Source organism: Mchenga conophoros, linkage group LG11, assembly GCF_057382185.1.
Source record: "Mchenga conophoros isolate Kocher_MC1m ecotype Shallow Benthic linkage group LG11, M_conophoros_male_GT1.1, whole genome shotgun sequence".
NCBI classification, from domain to species: domain Eukaryota; kingdom Metazoa; phylum Chordata; class Actinopteri; order Cichliformes; family Cichlidae; genus Mchenga; species Mchenga conophoros.
The window spans coordinates 12,723,774-12,744,524 of record NC_140536.1 but is presented as its reverse complement, the minus strand read 5'-3'; the positions used below and the strand labels follow the sequence as shown (position 1 = coordinate 12,744,524).

At 39.8% G+C, this 20,751-nt stretch overlaps 2 protein-coding genes across 4 annotated transcripts; both read left to right on the top strand.

The window, feature by feature from the left end:
- The first annotated feature begins 1,470 nt into the window (after positions 1-1,470).
- Positions 1,471-13,783, top strand: lg11h8orf76 (linkage group 11 C8orf76 homolog). Of its 2 annotated transcripts, none has more exons than XM_085290940.1 (8): positions 1,471-1,658; positions 2,297-2,398; positions 2,993-3,136; positions 9,336-9,386; positions 9,830-9,974; positions 10,099-10,225; positions 12,615-12,747; positions 13,296-13,783. In XM_085290940.1, exons 1-8 carry the CDS (start codon positions 1,554-1,556, stop codon positions 13,566-13,568), a joined length of 1,080 nt encoding a protein of 359 aa, XP_085147066.1. In that variant the 5' UTR covers positions 1,471-1,553; the 3' UTR covers positions 13,569-13,783. The 2 variants fall into 2 exon arrangements, with proteins under 2 accessions (XP_085147066.1, XP_085147065.1); XM_085290939.1 differs by having other exon boundaries at positions 9,830-9,977.
- Positions 13,784-17,156: 3,373 nt separating this feature from the next.
- LOC146563692 (fucolectin-2-like) lies at positions 17,157-20,080 on the top strand. 2 transcript variants are annotated; one of them, XM_085290942.1, is made up of 5 exons: positions 17,157-17,292; positions 17,587-17,610; positions 18,338-18,632; positions 19,040-19,194; positions 19,372-20,080. In XM_085290942.1, exons 1-5 carry the CDS (start codon positions 17,259-17,261, stop codon positions 19,716-19,718), a joined length of 855 nt encoding a protein of 284 aa, XP_085147068.1. In that variant the 5' UTR covers positions 17,157-17,258; the 3' UTR covers positions 19,719-20,080. The 2 variants fall into 2 exon arrangements, with proteins under 2 accessions (XP_085147068.1, XP_085147067.1); XM_085290941.1 differs by having other exon boundaries at positions 18,326-18,632.
- Positions 20,081-20,751: the final 671 nt, after the last annotated feature.

Sequence of the window (20,751 nt, the reverse complement as noted above, 5' to 3'; positions counted from 1 at the left end):
TCAAGCAAGTATGAAATATAAACTTTTCTAAATCAACCTATCAAGAGTGAAGCTCAATAACAGCTGGCATTTTAAATTAAAATTGCACACATTTCATGTCTCACAGCTGGTTGAGTGCTGTGGAGTTCAGGGACCACAGAGGAAAATGGTACAAAGGGAATATAATATTTCATTAAAATAAAGGATTTAAAAAAAAGTTCAGGTGTGATGTTTTTTTATTCTTGTTATTCTTGGCTGGTGAACTCTTAGCCACCTATATAGCAGTTTCTAAATCCCTCCCCAGGTGTCTCAGCCCCCACTCCCACCTTCACCCATGTCACCCAATAACTCACATAATAGCATGAAGGAGCAATGTTTCACTAAGAATCCAAACCTGCTTATAAAACTGGTAACTACTTTGATTGGTTCACATTAAATACATTTGGATCAGACAGAATTGAACTTTAAATAAGTTCAACTTTGATGTATTTAACTATAACATTGTCTTTTAAGTACCAGTGGGTTTTCTTACCACAATATTAAGAATTTTTCCTCTCAATTTCAGTCTTTTCCCTTTTTTGACACTTATTTTCAGTCTTAGCTCTGTCACTGTGGAAAGGAGGTGTGAAGGATAATGATAAAGTACACAGCTCAGTGAAAGTGGAACTGAGTTTCATGTTTTTGATGTTTTTCCTTTCAGAGCCCTTCAACCTAACATGACATGGAAAGACGCCCTGTACCACTGCAGAGAGGAACACATGGATCTGGTTTCCATCCTTGATGAAGAGACTCAGGGCTGGGTTTAGTTGGAGGCTCAGAAGGCTGACACTCCCTTTGTCTGGCTGGGTCCTCACTACACCTGTGGCTTCAGCTTCTGGATCTGGGTCAACGATCAGTGTGTATTTTTTAATCAGTGGGCTCCAGACAAGACAAGAACAGCAGTCTGTAGCATAAGTAGATTCATTTGTCAAATACCCTCAGCACGTCAGCACGTCATCACGTTGCCTGGTGGGTGGTGTGGAGACTTAACTTTGTGACTAACTCAAGAATGAGGTGACATAGGCTTTTTAAAATTGATGCCATAGGTGCATCAACTTGGAGGCTGAGGGGTAGCGCTGCCAGCCGCCAGTGTGGTGTAACATTTCCGTCAGGTTTACAGATATTCAGTGATTGCATCTGTGTCAAATTTCCTCCTTTAAATAAACTGCATAATTCCACATATGTCTTGTACATTGTAAAATGATGCAGCATCATCAGTGTATTTTTGCCTTAATTTCATTGGATGAATATGCAATTTGAGCACAGAGGCAAACACTTATCAAAAGTGGTCAACTGTTTAGATGGGAGGACACAATGGAGACTCACTTTTACATTTTACAGCGTTTGTCTGAGCCGCATGTTTGACACCACGATATGAATTCTTCTTTATATCCAGGGAGCTGAGTGGTTACTGCGTCATCAGCCGGAACCTTTCTGTCCGGAAATGAATTCGTCGGGCTGTTTAACCAAGCGCACAGTAGTTGCTGTATGGGCAGCCTGTATTTGTGGAGTAAATTGTATGTATTTAGCTCCAGATGGAGATATTAGGGAGCACGTTTGACGACTCGGTGTTTTCGGAGGTCAGAGACCGAGTGTGTGCGTCTCTGTCTTCTTACAGCGCCAAACTGTGTGAGCCAGAGGTGAGAGTCTTACACAGAGACGTTACTACATGAAGATAGACATGAAGGTTGTTTAGATTGTCCTTCGTGGTGAACACGAACACAGAGCGTTATGTACAGAACAAACACGGAGCTAAAAGACTAAAGTGCGAATTGTAACGTTTACGATCTGACATGTAGCTCATACAGGAGAATAACTGTAACTATGGTTCGTCATTTTAAGCGTTTGTGTCAAATTAGGCTGGTGATTACAGACACTCAGTTTTTAAACACACAAATTAAAGGAAATGAAGTTCATGCTTCTAAATAAGTGCCCAAATAAGTACCCTGTGGCATTTCTAGAGGCCAGACGTCTCCCATGTTATTGCACTTGGCTGAGTCTGTCACATGTTTCGTTTACATGGAGAGAAACAAGCAGACAAATCGGATATCCCATCTCTGAATTAAGTGCAAGATTTCAATATTGCTCCTCTTTGATATTTGTGCTGCTCGCTGTAAGTTAAACTGCATTATTATTATGCTGACGTTTAAGCATAGATGAAGCTGAGTAGCTGCTGCATCAGGGCAAAAGTGGAGACATGTACTTCTCTGGCAGTGACTGACTGAGCAGCATCCTCTAACAGCTTTATGCTGTGTGGTAAAGTTGTTCCTCTCTGCAGTGGTTTTGTGACAGTGCTGCTCTGGATGCTGAAGATTCTCTGGAGAAGCAGAAAGTCTACAAGTTCAGAGGTGACCTGGCTGTGAGACAAGGAAACTATCAGGTACTGTCACTCATTCAATTTAGTCTGTGCTCTCTTACATCAAACACTTCCTCGGAAAGTTTCACTGGGACATGGAGGTCTATTGTAGCAGGTATTTGTATAGCTGATAAACCTCCTGTACAGCTGATGCAAACTAACAGGCAAATAAAAAAAAAAGTCCATTCATGACCATCACTTTGTTGCTTTATCAACAGCATCAGTATTTGAATATTTCTGTAAGACTGTTGTAAAGTTATGAACAAACAAGACTAGTTAGATCATTTTCATATTTCCAGCCTAATAAGTCACCTCAGAAAAGAGCAATTTTTATAGTCCCATTTCACACAGCCAAAGAGCACAGATGTAGTCAGCAGTGGTTTACACAGCAGCAACATTTCCAGACAGCATGGAAAAGATTTCCTAAAATATTGACAAGAAACTTCTGTTTCAGTGAAAAAATAAAACCTACAGAAGCTGTTTAAGCGTTGGACCAAATCACACTCTGGGTTTGACTCTTCCTGTTGTTGTTGCTGCCACTCTCACTTTTCCACCTTAGCGTTTGTAACGTTTTAGAAGTTTTGTTTGGTTTCTTTTTGTTTGGTGTGTGTGGGTCAGAAAGCCTTGGAGGCATACAGCAGCTGCCTGCAGTGGATCGCTGACAACAACCTGACCATTAGACGAGATGTCGTGGAGGGGATGGCCCGATGCTGCACCAGACTGGGACAGAGAGACAGAGCGCTGGAGTTGGCCCAGTTACTGGTAATTCTTTACCTGACTGGGTTTTCCATGAGGAACAGTCAGAGTGAATACTGTCAGCTATCATGTGACCATCCTGTGACTTTTTATCCGCTTTTTAAAAATCTGTCTTCCTTAACAGTGACCCTGTCTGCACTATAAACTCTGAACACTAAGGGTGTGTTCCAAAAGTCCCTCCTATCTCCTTTTTCTAACCTCTTTTCCTCTTTTTGGATGAAAACATCATTGAGGTCAAAGAAAAGTGGGTAGGATCACTGAAAAGCATTTAGGAAAAGAGAAGAGCTGTGCGATGAGAATTGGAACAACCTTACACCAGTCGGATGACGAATGTTGAAACTAACTCGTGCAGATGGACTACAGAATACAGAATCTTATTTCACCACAATGTGTTTTAACCTCATTGTGCTTGTCATTTAAATGATAGCAGCCTGTGAGAAATATCTCTTTGGAAATTATAAAGAAGGAACATTTAGGGCCAGATTTATTAACGTCATGCAGCACCACTAGGCCTTCTTTTGACATTTTAAAGGTGCATCTACACACGTGGTACAGTCACACAGCAACTGGGATGGACAATTTTTTTTTTTGTTTCTCTGCACATTGTACACGTCAGCTGTTCCACTCACATTTCAGGTTTATATGGTGGAACAGTTTGTAATATTATAAAGAGACTAATCTCTGCTGCTTTTGGCAGAATGCTGTTTTTTACTGAAGTGAACTCACTGCATCTTTGTAAATAAATTATAGTTCATTGTGAGTAGGTCACCCTGCAATTGCGGCATCACAATAATTCGCTCCACTTAGTAAAACTGTCCCATAGCCTATAAAATTAAACCCATCTTTTTGGCTTATATTAACCAGCTGTGATCCAGTGGATCATACTTCTTTTTCCCTTTTTAGGATTTCTGTGACTGCAATAAAATTCCATCCCTCCCTTATACCAGCTGACCTGAAGTAAAAATAAATTTAAGACAATCCGAAAGTCTTCAATACAGCAAAGGACGAGCTCATAATCTTTACAGAGCTTACATAAATCCATGTCCTTCATGCCATAATCTGCTGATATAGTTTTACATTTTAACAGCAATCTGTTAAAGTTGTTAACTTGTTATTTTCTGTTTTATTGCGAGAGTACGGTTGCCCGCGAAGTGTTGTTGTTGTGTTCAGTATGAAAAATGGCGGAACGGATAAAGCGCTGTGAATGAGAGTACGACGTCGTGTCTTTTGAGTTAACATTGGTAGCAGAGGATGGTTTCCAATTACAAAGTACCACCAAAGCTTGATGAAGCCAGGCCATACGAATGCTGGAAGAATGAAGTCAATATCTGGAGAAGAGTTATGGAGCTGGATAAAAAGAAACAGGCACTCGCGGTGGCGCTGGGGCTCGAGGGAAGAGCCAGAGAAACGGCCATGGAGATACCCGCGGAAGATTTGGACAAAGATGACGGTATGGAAATACTACTTGCAAAACTTGATGCGGTGTTTCAGAGAGAAGAGAAAGACCGCGCTTATGAAGCCTACTCGTGTTTTGACTCCATTGCAAAGAACCACAGCGTGTCCATGGCAGACTACATTATAGACTTTGAACAGCGTTATAACCGGATGAAAAAGTACAACATGACGCTGCCTGACGCTGTGCTAGCATTTAAGCTTCTAGATACAGCTTGTCTTGATGAGAAAAGTCGACAGCTTGCACTGACAGCGTGCACGGACTTAACGTTTGCGTCTATGAAGTCTGCACTGAAACGGATTTTCGGAGGGAAAGTAACCGGAGTTTTCAGCGGAATTCAACTGAACCAAGAAGCAGTTTTCCTTACGGAACAAAAAGGTCCCAAATACAAACGAAACAACGGTACTTCGTCGCGGAGTGGACAGCGACAACCACTACAAGGTACCAACCCACTTGACAAGTTTGGCAAGCGAACAAGATGTGCTATTTGTCAGAGCACTTACCACTGGGCGAAAGACTGTCCTCATCGTAATGGTGACCAAGTAAAGCTAACTGAAGATGGGAAAGTGGAGGAGTGTAACATTACTTTGTACACTAAAGCCTCAATGACAGACTCTGAAATCTTCCTGACTGAGGCACTGGGGTCAGCCATTATTGATACTGCATGTACACGTACAGTTTGTGGTCAGAAGTGGCTAGACAGTTACATGCGTGACCTCAGCCAAGGCCAAGTAAACAAGCTGTTGCAATCAGAAACCCCCAGCTCCAGACCATTTCGCTTTGGGGATGGTATTGTAGTGTATTCCAGCAGAAAAGTGAAACTTCCAGCCAAAATTGGACAAACAAAATGTGACATTGAAAGTGAAGTAGTTCCTGTTGACATTCCACTACTACTGAGCAAAACGTCTCTCAAGAAAGCAGGGACTGTTCTAGACATGGAGAATGACAGTGTTGTCATGTTCAAGCAGCCTGTTCCCCTAGAGCTCACTAGTTCGGGACACTATTGTGTGGACATTAGAGATGAAAATACTACAGAAAGCTGCAATGAAAATGAAGTTCTCATGGTAACTGCTGAAATGTCTACAAAAGAGAAACAGAAAGTCCTTGTGAAACTTCATAAGCAGTTTGGTCATGCATCTGCAGAGAGGATATTGAGGCTCATCCAAAGCTCTGGCAATACAGATAAACAATGTGCAGTTATTCTACAAGAGATAGTTCGTGACTGTGACATTTGTCAGAAATATTGCAAAACCAAGCCGAGACCTGCTGTTGGTCTACCCCTGGCTTCTGAGTATAATGAGACAGTAGCGATGGATCTACATGAGCTGGAGCCCAATGTGTGGTACCTTCACATCATCGACCACTTCACACGCTTCAGTGCCGGCAGCATCGTAAAGACAAAGAAAGCTGCAGAGATCGTCAACTCCTTCATTCACACCTGGATAAGCATTCACGGTGCCCCCAGACGGCTCTACACAGACAACGGCGGAGAGTTCAACAACACAGACATTCGGGACATGGCTGAAAACTTCAACATTGAGGTAAAAACAACGGCGGGGTATAGTCCCTGGAGCAACGGACTACTGGAGAGACATAACATGACACTTACAGAAATCCTCCTGAAGGTAAAAAAGGAACGAGGATGTGACTGGCACACTGCGCTAGACTGGGCCCTTATGGCCAAAAACAGTATGCTTAATGTACATGGTTATAGTCCACATCAACTTGTGTTTGGCCAAAACCCCAACCTTCCTTCTGTGTTGATGGATAAGCCACCTGCCTTAGAGGGCACAACTGTAAGTGCAAGAGTAGCTGAACATATCTCAGCATTACATGCTTCCAGAAAAGCATTTACTGAGGCAGAGTGTTCAGAAAGGATCAGGAGAGCACTACGCAAACAACTTAGGCCTACAGATGACAAATATGAGGCAGGAGATAAAGTATACTACAAACGAGTCGACTGTACAGAGTGGAAGGGTCCAGGTGTAGTTATTGGGCAGGATGGAACTGTTGTATTTGTAAGACATGGGGGGACTCTTGTAAGAGTACACCAGTCAAGATTGACTAAAGTGGATTCACAGACTGGAGATAAACAAATACCACACAGTACTACTGATAATGACAACAAAGACACAGTTGAAAATGATGACACTGACACACCCGATGGTGAACAGAGTATTAGTGAGGAAGAAGACATCACTATTGACAGAGAAACTAACACTACAGAAAACATGTCTGTCACACAAACTGCAAATGAGCCCTCTACACCCACTGGTCATGTCTCTGCAAATGTAAAGTTAAGATCAGGACAGCTGATTGCTTTTACCAACAGAGACAACGGTGTTCAACACACAGCCAGAGTGCTAGGCAGAGCGGGAAAAGCAAAAGGGCAATACAAAAACTGGTACAATGTGCAATATCTTGAGCATGATGGTAGTGAAGGTGAAAAGAAAGCTGTAGACATGTCACTTGTTGATGGTCTTTGCACTGAAGCTGAAAACAGAGATGCAGATGTACTCATAACAAAAGATATTTCCTTTGATTCTGCTAAGCAGCAGGAGATTGAGAGCTGGCAAAGTAATGGTGTGTTTGATGAAGTGAAAGACCTGGGTCAAAAATGTGTGTCTACTAGATGGGTCTGTACACTCAAAGAAACTACTAATGGTGTTGTCCCAAAGGCTCGACTTGTGGCACGGGGGTTTGAAGAGGTAAATACTAAAGAACTACAGAAAGACTCTCCAACATGTGCGTCTAAGTCCCTCAGACTGGTGCTAGCTGTGATATGTCAAAACAAGTGGAGAGTAAATTCAATGGACATTAAATCTGCCTTCTTGCAGGGAATGGAACTGTCAAGAGACATCTATCTTCGTCCCCCACCTGAAGCTGGCAAGGACAATGTTCTATGGAAACTGAAAAAGTGTGTTTATGGACTTGCAGATGCTTCACTTTATTGGTACAATAAGGTCAAAGACATTATGCTTAAAACTGGTGGTAAAATATCACAGGTTGATCCTGCAGTGTTCTATTGGCAGAATGAACAATCTGAGGTTACAGGAGTGCTTGCATGTCACGTTGATGATTTCCTTTGGGCTGGTTCAAGTCACTTTGCAACTCATATCATTCCTGTACTGAAATCTACCTTCCTTGTGGGCCGTGAAGAACATGACAGCTTTTCTTATGTTGGTATGGACATTTGTACAGTTAATGATGTAATAGAGGTGCATCAACAACTTTACATTGACAACCTACAACCGGTTCAGTTACAAGCAGCACGGGCTGTACAGAGGGAGGCTTCCTTAAGTGAAACAGAACGTGAGCAACTCAGGTCAAAAATAGGACAGATTTTGTGGGTTGCCAAACAAACAAGGCCTGATGTTATGTTTGACACATGTAGCCTTGGATCTAATATCAAAGATGCAACTGTACAGTCTATTCATGAAGTGAACAAAGTTATCCGTAAACTTAAGGCAGAGAAAGTGACTCTTAAGTTTCAGCACTTGGGTAACAGTGAGGATCTGGCATTGGTTGTTTTCAGTGATGCTTCATTTGGAAACCTTCCTGATGGCGGTACTCAAGGAGGGGCATTAATCGTCCTTATGGGTAAAGGAGGAAAGTTTTGTCCTCTCTTCTGGCAGTCTAAAAAAATCAGGCGCGTAGTCAGAAGGACACTGGCAGGAGAAACTCTTGCCATGTCAGATGGAATAGACAGTGCTGTCTTCCTGGCAACACTTTTTTTCTGAGCTTACAACTGGTAACACTGGTCTAAATGCTCTTCCTTTGATCTGTGTAACTGATAATCATTCCTTGTTTGACGCATTCAAGTCTACTAAGCAGGTTACAGAGAAAAGACTGAGGCTAGAAATGAGCAGCATTAAAGAGCTCATACAAGCCAAGAAAATCAGACAGGTTTGTTGGTCAGATTCAAAATCTCAACTTGCTGATTGTCTGACAAAAAAGGGAGTTTCACCTTTAACCCTTCTAAAGGCGCTAGATGAAGGACTCTGGATACTGTAATCCTTTGTCTACAAAGTTGTCTTTGCATTCAAATGTACCATTGTTTATTGTGTGCAATGATAGTATGCTTTAAGTAAAGCAAAGCACTTTTGAAATGTTTTTTTTTATATAAATATATACATATATGTATACAAATGTTTACAGGGGTGTGTTTATACTTTTATTTTATTTTTTTTTAAGAAAGAGGGAGATTGTTAACTTGTTATTTTCTGTTTTATCGCGAGAGTACGGTTGCCCGCGAAGTGTTGTTGTTGTGTTCAGTATGAAAAATGGCGGAACGGATAAAGCGCTGTGAATGAGAGTACGACGTCGTGTCTTTTGAGTTAACAAAAGTCACAGCTGAACTCTGAACATCACACAGCTGGATTAAAAACTACTTCTTGATGAGTTGTTTCTTCATGAAGTATAAAATACAGTTATAATTAACATTTCCATGATCTGCACCACTTTGTTTATAATGTCGATTGTTTTCATTAACAGTCGGATGGTCTGCCGCTCTGAATTATGGTATGCCATCTTCTCCCCTTCGTAAAGGATGTTCCAGTGGATCCTAAGGAAGCAATAAAGGAAGGATTGAAGAGTCACTTTTCTCACTTAGGACCTTAATAAGCAAAATGGACTATTGGAACGCACCCAGAGTTTGTCCTCAGAGGCTAAAAGCCTACGGACCAGATTTAGTGTGAACTGGTTTAACTCTAATCCGGACCTGATAGTAATATGTACGTGATCTCTCTACAGAGCAAAGACGCCTCCAACACCTGTCACCTAACCAGCCTCCTGCTGCTCAAGGTCAGCTTGAAAAACACACACACACACACACACACACACACACACACACACACACACACACACACACACACACACACACACCCCAATGATTTAGATTCACTAGTTTAGTTTCCACTACTTGAGAGAGAACCAACCCTGACACGGGCAGAACATGTGAACACAAAGGCCCCAACCAGATGATGGATTCGAACCCATGACCTTCATGCTCTGAGACAACAGTGCTACCCACGGGAAAAAATAAATGTTCGGAAGTGATTAATACTGCTTTTTTCATTTTATTATTGATACTTTTTAGAAATCATTACAAATGAGTAACTTAAATATTGAAGAATCAGTTCCACTGTGTTGCTCCCAGTATTCCTAACACAGACGGCCTTTTCACCCTTTTCTTGCTCACAGTCCCAATCATTCTGTACAAATCTAATGTTTACTTTTTCTCCAAGGTCAGCATCTATGAGCAGTTTGGAGCTGTAGGATCAAAGATGTCGTCTCTGCAGCAGCTGTGTAGCCTGCTGCCCTTTAACCCCTGGCACTGGTTCAGCCTGGGACAGATGTGTTTGCAACTGCTGGACAGAAACAGAACCACAGGTAGTGTTTCTTTAACTTCCTTCTTCAAGTGTATTGCTATGGTAAATGAACTCTGTTGTAATTTTTTACAGCAGGTAATCAAAGATATAACATTTTCCCTTTGCTGTATTTGTGTTTTTCAAAGAATCCTCCTCTGAGAGCTGCAAATCAACAGATGAGCAGGAGGACAGAGAGGGGCATCAGGAGGAGACCGCAGAACTCAGTGAGGACAGAGTCTGGCTCAAAGCTTGCACTTGTTTCATCAGGACAAGGTACTACATGTGACTGTGACCCCTGTATTTACAGGGAGTGCAGAATTATTAGGCAAATGAGTATTTTGTCCACATCATCCTCTTCATGCATGTTGTCTTACTCCAAGCTGTATAGGCTCGAAAGCCTACTACCAATTAAGCATATTAGGTGATGTGCAACTCTGTAATGAGAAGGGGTGTGGTCTAATGACATCAACACCCTATATCAGGTGTGCATAATTATTAGGCAACTTCCTTTCCTTTGGCAAAATGGGTCAAAAGAAGGACTTGACAGGCTCAGAAAAGTCAAAAATAGTGAGATATCTTGCAGAGGGATGCAGCAGTCTCAAAATTGCAAAGCTTCTGAAGCGTGATCATCGAACAATCAAGCGTTTCATTCAAAATAGTCAACAGGGTCGCAAGAAGCATGTGGAAAAACCAAGGCGCAAAATAACTGCCCATGAACTGAGAAAAGTCAAGCGTGCAGCTGCCAAGATGCCACTTGCCACCAGTTTGGCCATATTTCAGAGCTGCAACATCACTGGAGTGCCCAAAAGCACAAGGTGTGCAATACTCAGAGACATGGCCAAGGTAAGAAAGGCTGAAAGACGACCACCACTGAACAAGACACACAAGCTGAAACGTCAAGACTGGGCCAAGAAATATCTCAAGACTGATTTTTCTAAGGTTTTATGGACTGATGAAATGAGAGTGAGTCTTGATGGGCCAGATGGATTAGGCCCGTGGCTGGATTGGTAAAGGGCAGAGAGCTCCAGTCCGACTCAGACGCCAGCAAGGTGGAAGTGGAGTACTGGCTTGGGCTGGTATCATCAAAGATGAGCTTGTGGGGCCTTTTCGGGTTGAGGATGGAGTCAAGCTCAACTCCCAGTCCTACTGCCAGTTACTGGAAGACACCTTCTTCAAGCAGTGGTACAGGAAGAAGTCTGCATCCTTCAAGAAAAACATGATTTCCATGCAGGACAATGCTCCATCACACGCGTCCAAGTACTCCACAGCGTGGCTGGCAAGAAAGGGTATAAAAGAAGAAAAACTAATGACATGGCCTCCTTGTTCACCTGATCTGAACCCCATTGAGAACCTGTGCGTTGCAGGACCACTTTAGTGTTCAAGTAGTACAAAAAACAAATAAGAAAACACCCACAATGTGTCACAATGTTTATGGGGTGGCTGTGGCTCAGGTGGTAGAGCAGATTAGGTACTGAAGGTTAGTAGTTCGATTCTTGGCTTCCCCAGTCTGCATGCCAAATATCCTTGGGCAAGATACTAACCCCAAGTTGCCCTCGATGCGTTCATCGGAGTATGAACATGTGTGAATGTAGTTTAGTTTGCACTTGTGTTGAGAAGTGCTTGTATGAGTGGGGTGCGAATGGGTGAATATACAGCGCTTTGAGTACTCCGGGAGAGTAGAAAAGCGCTATATAAGAATCAGTCCATTTACCATTTGTTTGTTTTTTATTTCAAATATTGTGTAACAAGACAAAACTGCAAATGTGAATGCAATTTTTTTCCCCTCACTCTAAACTAACTGAAGCCTTTCATTGAACTACCACATAAACAAATTAGTACTCTCTTTCTGGCCAGACACGTGGCAGCACTTCTGCTATAATTTTGTTCGTATTTAACAAAATAAAAATGCAGACATAAGTGTTCACATTAGTTTTTGACTGCTAGTGAAAATTGTTTTCTTTACAAATAACTCTCCTACTGAACTAACACGGCCAATCCCTCAGCATGTTTGTCTTCTCTGCTCATATTGCCTTCATAATAAATCATTATTTGCTTTTTAAAGAACTTATTTTAACATTGCACTCAACAACAAACAAATCCTTCCTAACAAAAAAAACTAACTTCTAGGGCCAAATTTCATTATAGTTCTTCATGCCAAAATACGGGCCGCAAGTGCCCCCCTGGCCTTGTGTGAATATAATGAGATATACAGTTCTTATCCTAACAGTGAGCAAGTTGCTGGATTACAGTATCCAAAACAGTTAAGACATAACTCTTACTAAATAAAATATACAATATGACAACACAAAATAGGTCAAAAAGGTGACACTTACACTAAATAACAACATTAGTGAAGTAGAAAATGGAAAAAAATAAAAAATGAATAAAAACCTAAATTTAATACAATACAGAGCTTAATATGTAAGATGGTAACAAATAAATGCAGTTATTGTGGTGTGAAGTGGAGCTGAAACAGGTGACTGTCCAATAAGTGGTGCAGAGTGTTGTATGGATCCTTTAATTATCCACAGCCACAGTCTTTTGGATGATGTCTGTGCCAGCTGTCAAAGATTTAAGCATAAAAAAGACCAAGTATAGACCGATAATATAGGGTATAATATTAGATATAAGAGTACTCACATTGTCTTGCTGCCTCCTACAGACTCCTGTTGAGAATCCTACGACAACAGCAGTCCTCCTTTGTGCTTCAGCGTAGTGAGAGAGTCCTACAGATGACAGAAGAGGCGTTACAGCGGCTAAACCCCAAACAAGAAACCCTGCAGGCTCTCACTGAGGTGAGAACCCTTCTTGCACACATACTCTGAAACCAGTTTTTATAGTCCCACGATTCTGGTCGAAGGGGTTTTCACACACCAGACTTGCTCCTGTTGAGTTCGTCAAGATCCTGATTGGGTGTCAGTGGAGGTGGATAACATAAGCTTCTGCTAAATGTTGACTGGTTGACAAGTGGGCTTGATTAAAGAAAGTGGTGACAGTGGATTTACAGGAATATGGAGAAGTTCAAAGACAAAAAAATGGCATGAAAAGCAAAGACAGTGGCTGTAGTGGACAGCTCATTGTTTTTAAGACTCTGGTTTACTTCAGCTCTTTGTACACGGTTGGCTGGTGGACCAACAACAGCACGAGCATCAGTGGCCCACATACCGTTTGTACCACATACTTTAAAGACTGCTTCCATCTGGCAGCTTGGCTCTCTGTAGGTAGACGGGACATGCCGTCTAGCTGGACTACAAGACCTGCTTGAGGAGGCTTAAATTCCAGGCAGTTTGGGTTAAATTGGCTCATTTTTACACATCAACATTATCTCTCTTTGGTCTTCCAGGTGATGTCAGAGGACCTGATCCCAGAGAAGATGAGGGAGGACTACCAGGATGGGGAGAGCCTGACCAGTGTCTCTTTGCACAGCTTCAGACAGCGCTGGTGGAACAAGATCTTACTGACAGGCGTGTTAGAGACTGACGGGCAGCAGCATGAAATACAATATCCTCATGCTGCAGTGTTGACTGTTTACAAAGGTGAACACAGACAGGAAGGAAGTGAAGAACCAGCCGAAGATGGTTCAGACAAGCAGCACAGTGAATGTGGTCGTCATTAAGCCTGCAGACTGAACCTTCACTATTTCATCCACTTCACGGTGATAAATATACGGCAGTGCCTCTGATCTGTATCAAACCATGAAACAAGTGAATTATTTTAACTGCTTCATTTTGTGCTTAACATGTTTAAAATGTGTAACATCTCTGCCAAAGAGGTGATGTTTTCTAACAATTTTATGTTGTTAACAATCCATTAAAATTTGGCTTACATCCATCAACATCTTCAAGGTCAACTTCATGATTTATTGGTTGAAAACTGACAAAAACTGTGAGACTGTGATTCCTACAAATGTGGTGTATACTGTCAGCATATAGAAAGTAGCACGAAAGGATTTAAAATATCTTCGACTGACAGAATTGATAGCTCTGCATGTATATAGCATTGTTATCTAAAACTGTGTTTTTTACTTATATTGTTTGTACTAATAACATATAGGTATATAGAGAATGATATATGATGATTTTAAATATCTTGTTACTTTAGACCTCTGAACTTTCCTTCAAGGCCAACGAAGGTCAGACTTTCATAAAATGTTGTTTAAAAACAAAAACAAATCTTAAATTGATCCTGCTTTTGCTTGTACTGAACATTTAGGGAATGATAAAGGTATATGGGGATTCTAAATATCACATCATAGTTTGCATCCAAATATCATGTAACATTTGACCTCACTTTTACACCTCACTTCTGCCTGTCTCTGAGGCTGACCCCAGAATGCATTTAAATGCATTATATCCTACATAATGTTTGTGTAATCATAGTAAACATCTGTCATTTTACTGCACTACAAACTTCTTAAAGTACTTTTAAACTTAACAAAGCAAAGATTGTTTTGGTTCCAATTATACATATCAGTAAAATAGTTAGCATCATGTGGAGATATAACAATTTAATTAACCCAGGACCTTGAAAAGTGTAGAGCGTTAAACATTTATGAAAGCTCTTACTAAATCAGGCACTGTGACCACTGCTGCAGTGCAAAATGAACAACTCTGATAGGACGATGAGGATTTGTAGTTATGTTCCTGCTCGTGCAGGATCAGTGAGTCTGTTTAAAATCAAGCAGCTGACATGATAATGGAACAGCAGCATATCTACAGGAGGACAGAAGTCTGAGATCTGCATCCAGCTTTGGAGAGGTAAGACACTCTGTTGATGGGATACAACTGTTTATAATTCCCTTTTCTGTTTAGTCTTTCTGTATTGTGCTGGACAAATCCACTTTTCTTCAGGTATATTTCAAATAAAAGCTAATCTTTTGCTGTAATCAGATAAATCACAATTTGATATTAATTCTGCTTTTAAAGCATGCAAGCTTTTTCTGACTTGTTTTACCTTCAATCATTTCAGGTGACACAACAGAAGCTAACAGAAAGAATAAGGCGGGTAGTGGGATTACATCAGACAACAGAACAGACGAGAAGAAAGAAAAGAGTGAAACAATAATATAGAGGTAATTGTGTGTCAAGGGCATTGAAAGGCAGCAAGAAAAGGGAATAACGGCAAGAAGTAACAGATGAAATATTATTAGAAACATACAGCAGATAAAATAAAAACTGAACACATCCCCAATTTGTTTTTCTAAAGGTGCTATTGGCACGAAATTCTCATCAGATGTCGAGAACAACCAATCCAATTCATACATGCAAAGAAATCAAACGATAAATATCCATAAATGAAGCTCTGTGTAATAATGGGAAATGACATAACTGCCTCCTTTATTCTACTTGTCTGCTGCTGAATGTGACCAGAAGTTTGTAAAAGATTATGAAGGGGCTGAAGAGTCTTTCTTTTTATTTAGACATTAAAACAGTAATTCTTTATATCATTATTTAACTGACAATAAAAAAGAGGAATTACAAATAAATATTTCTGAAACTATTAATCCATTGATGAATGATAAAAAAGAAAAAAAGGCTTAAAAAAAGCAGCAATAGCAAAGACATAATTTCTTAAAGAAGTTGCTAATTTTATCCATATTTTCTCATTATTATTCCGATTTGTGTCAAAAAAAGTTTATTAGATTTACAAATTATTAGATTTACAAATTTCTTTACAAATTGGAAAGTTAGAACAACACAGTAACACAGTTACTAATGTGGCAGACGTGTGGTCTTTGGCCTGCTGCAGAGGAGGGGTGACGCCGTGAGCTCACAGGGCAGCGTGGAAGCGGGGAAGAGCAGGTGTGCTGAACTGGACTGATGAATGGAAATTTATGTCTTGAAGTGAGATGGAGCAGAGGGAAAGAGACAGCTTCAGAGAAGTGACAGTTGCACTGCTATCGATAAAGCTGAAGAGTGAATCCTTCGGTCCTGTGTCGCGACTAAATAACAAGAAAGGAGCATTAAAAATGTTAAAAATTTATTTTGAATAAGGAGTGGCAATAACTGAGCTAATAGGCAGTATAACACAGAGCACTCACTGTAAAACAAGATGAACAGCTGATTGTCTTAAAATTGACCTCATAGCTGACAACAAAAGAATAAGAACACATTTTTAAAATGATTGTAAAAGTAGAACAGAGTTTATCATCTTATCTGCATCTGCCTCTGATCAATAACCTGCAGCCCCTGCTTGCACACTGCTCCACCACAGTCCACAGTGCTTCACCTCCTCAGCTCTCCTCGGTCTCTGCTCTGGATTTCACTCTATATTTGCTCAGAGTAGTTCTCCACACTCTAGAGGTTGTGCTCAGTTCAGCTACGGTTACCCAAAATTCAGAATTTGATGAATAAATCTATTCTAGTAAACGTCATAAAATATGAGATGATGGATTTTAATTTAACAGAGTAAAATTCCACATGGAAATACCAAAGGGTTCAAACAAAAAACTCCTATAACAAAATCTTTTTAAAAATCCAATTTAAACTGAGCAATAAGTAAAGTGATCAAAAACTCAAATTTGGAATCCAGATTTTTTTAAGTGATATGTAAGATAGTGATTACTGTTATATCAAGTGTGCATGGCGGAAATTACTTAACCACCTGTTGAAGGCAACATGCTAATATAATGCTAGCAAGCTCATTACAATGACGGCTGTCAGTCCAGTCATTCCTTATTTAGCAATGTACTTGTGCTTCACCTCCTACTCAGCTGCATTATTTACCCACCTAGTTTCAAAATAAATGTAACTTTCTGTACTTAGAAAGCTTTCCTCCTGGCAGCAGTGAGAGGTGAGAAAATCTCTACAAGATGCACATAGATGTCACTGAATGTACGTCACTTTCAGGAATTTAAATAAAACTGAATTTGAATATGAATCACAAGCCTCCTTTTTTTCTTTCAAGCACACCAAATATCTCTGAATATCTTTTTATTTAGTCAGCCTCGACTGGTAAAGTTAATTTCCTGGTATGCTAAAGTATTTGCATGTGCTGCTGCTTGGATGCATGCACAATGTAGGTTAAACAGGGTGATCATAAGAATCATGATAAGTCCAGAGATGCAAATCAGATGTAAAAGACTGGGAATGCTTTGCCTAACAGCCTCACTCTGAGTGTTAACAGGAGAAATTTATATTTTCATGTTGGCATCTATGAGGGAAGTGACAGAAATACAAATCCAGCTCTGCCTCAGAGAGGGGATCATATCAACATCAGTGTGTCTACAGAAAACTCCAGAGTGAGGGTAGAAGTCTTTTCTTTCTCTTATTAGAGGACACATTTGTGCAAAGAGTCTAAAGTAAAGATGCTGTGGAGTCTGTTGTTCATCACTTTGATTGGTAAGTGGATCATTTGATGTTCCTGCCTGGCACAGTGATGTTTCAATGATCGTTATAAAGAATGAAAAAGATCAAATATAACAGTTCAGTTTTACTGTGAGTTGATCCAAACTGCTCGATAAAGCAAAAGTCGTTTCATTTAGTTTAAAGAGGATTTGACTTTAGTAAAGCCAGTTTCATTTCTGAGTGTTGAAGGATGGTTTACATTCTGTGCTTTCTGCTGTATTACCAAACAACAATATCAGAGCTGGCAGTAATTCACTCATTCTTACATCGTTCTCTGAAACTTCACAGGAAGATCAACTCAAAAGGATCCAGGTAAGAGTGCATTTCTAACCAGTTTCTTCCGGTTATATCAAATGTATGATGGTGCTTCTGTTCTGACTATACTTATTTGTAAAGTATTTAATTTTATGCCTTTTTAATTATTTTTATATATTTTTTCTCCCTTTATTTGTGCATCACAGTAGACGCCATATCTGTGGGAACATGTTCCATGTGGGGATTTTTTTTTTGGGACTGAAGCAATATTACAAATATCTGTATAAATGTATGATATAAATGTAAATTCATATTGAATTATGTTCTATGATACGTTATCACTGTGATTTAGAAATAAATGCTTTGATAAACATGCAGTCTTTGATGTGTGGGTGGGAGTGTAATATATTACAGGGTCATCCTTCAGGATGTTTTGAGAGTCCAATTATTCATTTCATTAATTTTGATGATTTCTTTTTCACCAACTGCGTGAGAGAGAGAGAGAGAGAGAGAGAGAGAGAGAGAGAGAGAGAGAGTGTGTGTGTGTGTGTGTGTGTGTGTGTGTGTGTGTGTGTGTGTGTGTGTGTGTGTGTGTGTGTGTGCACGCTAAATATGTTTGCCACAAAAGATTTAGTCAGATCATGAAGTCATAATTCAGATTCATTATTTAGGAGTGAAAAGGAGATTTTGATAAAGAAACACTAGAACTCCTGGTCTGAAGTATTATTACCACTGACATTGTTTGTTTTTTTATTTCCAACTTCACTTTCAGTTACATCATCAGGATGTAGTCCAGGATGGGAAACTATCAAACTGGATGACAAAGTGGCATTTCAGTCTTCAGTCTACACAGATTATTATGGTGTCAAGTACACTGCTGACAGAGCTTTGGATGGAAATTATTTGACAGGTTCCTTCACTGAATATGAAACCATCAGCTGGTGGACAGTTGACTTATTTGGTCTATATGAAATTTCCTGCATCAGCATTTACAACATGGATCATTTCAAAGTTGATCTAGAAGGCGCTCACATCCTCATCGGGAACTCATCTGAGAGAAATGCTGCTGACACCACTGAGTAATACCTTCATCTTACTTTGAATCATTCTGTTCTCAGTCAGGCTCCAGCATGTCCAATGTTTTTTAGATAATTTTATGAACATTTAAGTGCATTTAAATCCAGTAATACAGTAACACAGATAACCCTGTATCAGTCCTATCAGATGAAATAGGAGGTCTAATATGGTGTGATGTGGTTTGGAGTAATAATCACGTATATGTGAAGAATATAAAATCTTTATTTATTCTCATTTTCCTTTGTTGTTTATTTGTAGGTGTTTTCCTTCTTTCTAAAATGTTCTCAGACAGCAGCTCACATTTATTATCCAGCTGTTCGACTGTCTCCACTGTTTACAGCATGATTTAATCAAACAGAGCCAGAAACTCTTTCTGTACATCTGTCCAACCTTTTGTCTTTGTTTACAGGTGTGCAACAATCAACACAACTACTAGAGGAGAAAATAAAACATTTAACTGTGAAAATGGACCAAAGTGGGGGCGTTATGTAACTGTAACTGTGTACAAAAACACATCTGGGTTTTTAATTCTGTTTGAGGTGACGATGAAAGGCATAAAAAAAGGTACAATAAAACATTCTTACCCACTAAGTTAACTGGTCAGTCAGTAGAGTCAATATAAATGTGTAAATGTTGACAGTAAGAATTATGTGTTTGAATCAACGCAGCATGTTAGACACTCAGAAACACTGTTTGGTTTGATGCTTCTAAGTTTCATTTTCTTGATGTTTTTCCTTTTAGAGCCCTTTAAACTGATTAAAGAGAACAAGACATGGGCAGACGCCCGGTACCACTGCAGACAGGAACACATGGATCTGGTTTCCATCCTTGATAACGAGACCCAGGTCTGGGTTGGGTTGGAGGCTCAGAAGGCTGACACTCCCTTTGTCTGGCTGGGTCTTCAATACATCTGTGGCTTCGACTTCTGGATCTGGGTCAACGATCAGTGTGTATTTTTTGATCAGTGGGCTCCAGATGACACAAGAACAGCAGTCTGTGGCATGAACACTGCCATGAATACAAGTGGGAACCATTTGTGGTACAAGAAGTCTGTTTATGATAAATATAATTTCATCTGTGCAGTGTAAGAAGATCCATGGGTTGGTTTTGTTTATTCAGTTAGACAGGTGTCAGTAGTGGCTTGTTGGGTTCTAGCAAACTTTCCTCTAATAAATCAAAGGTGATGGGTTCAGGCTCAGTGTAGCAGGAAGATAAACAGTGGAGAAATTAAGAAGAACTTTTCTATTAACACTCAGAAACATGTTATTATTATATATTACTTTTGATTGTATTTCATGATACACTGATATGATGATTATATGACACTTAAAAAACTTAAGCATTCAGTGTTTTCTATAATTTTGAATTGACATATATATATATTATTTCCTTTAGTTGTAAATGGATTGTTGGCCTTTGAATTGTTTTACTCGCGTCTCTCATGTTTAAACCTCCTGAAAAAATAAAACATAAACTGGAAAACAAATGTTTGTCAATTCAGTTTATTTTTGTTGGGATGTTTGTCAAGTTTACAGACATTCAGTGACTGTGTTTGTGTTTCAGATTGTCTCCTTTAAATTCACTAAATAACTTCATATATGATTTTTACACTGTAAAATGCTTGTTTCAGTTAAAATGGTCATTTGCACAAAAGTGTCTTTTTAATGTTTTCAAATGGAGACAGTTCAGTAACGACCACCACCCGATGCCCCTTTTATTCAATCCATGAATTTGAACCAGTGATAATTATTCTGAATGAATCTGTATGAGCAGTGAAATTACGGCACTTACAGTGTTTTAATAATATAGCCTTCATTAAAGCCAAAGACACTGAGAAAAGGTTCCACACCCATGACTGTACTTTGAACTGATGTTACGTTGATATAATCAAAAAAGGCCTTAAGTTCCTGATATCTTTTAAAAGACAAAATGTGTTTTTGTGCAGGATTTTCCAACAGTTAACATCTGAGAATAAAAATAACTACATCAATATCACATTGACTGAAGTGCTCTCCATTTTAAGTGTTGATGCTTGATCATCGCGGTAAAGAAAGTTTCTGGAATCTCCATTTTAAGGTCGCTAGCCTTGATCTAGCAATCCTGTGCCTCACTCAGAGTCAC

What these genes read in the sequence shown, in the direction of transcription:
- LOC146563692 (XM_085290941.1), top strand. Translation starts at nt 17,259, where the DNA reads ATGCTGTGGAGTCTGTTGTTCATCACTTTGATTG. An exon ending in GTTGTTCATCACTTTGATTG is followed by an intron (nt 17,293 to 17,586) that starts GTAAGTGGATCA and finishes GAAACTTCACAG; the next exon opens with GAAGATCAACTCAAAAGGAT. An exon ending in GATGAAAGGCATAAAAAAAG is followed by an intron (nt 19,195 to 19,371) that starts GTACAATAAAAC and finishes TTTTCCTTTTAG; the next exon opens with AGCCCTTTAAACTGATTAAA.
- lg11h8orf76 (XM_085290939.1), top strand. Translation starts at nt 1,554, where the DNA reads ATGGAGATATTAGGGAGCACGTTTGACGACTCGGTGTTTTCGGAGGTC. An exon ending in TGGAGTTGGCCCAGTTACTG is followed by an intron (nt 3,137 to 9,335) that starts GTAATTCTTTAC and finishes ATCTCTCTACAG; the next exon opens with AGCAAAGACGCCTCCAACAC. An exon ending in CCCTGCAGGCTCTCACTGAG is followed by an intron (nt 12,748 to 13,295) that starts GTGAGAACCCTT and finishes TTGGTCTTCCAG; the next exon opens with GTGATGTCAGAGGACCTGAT.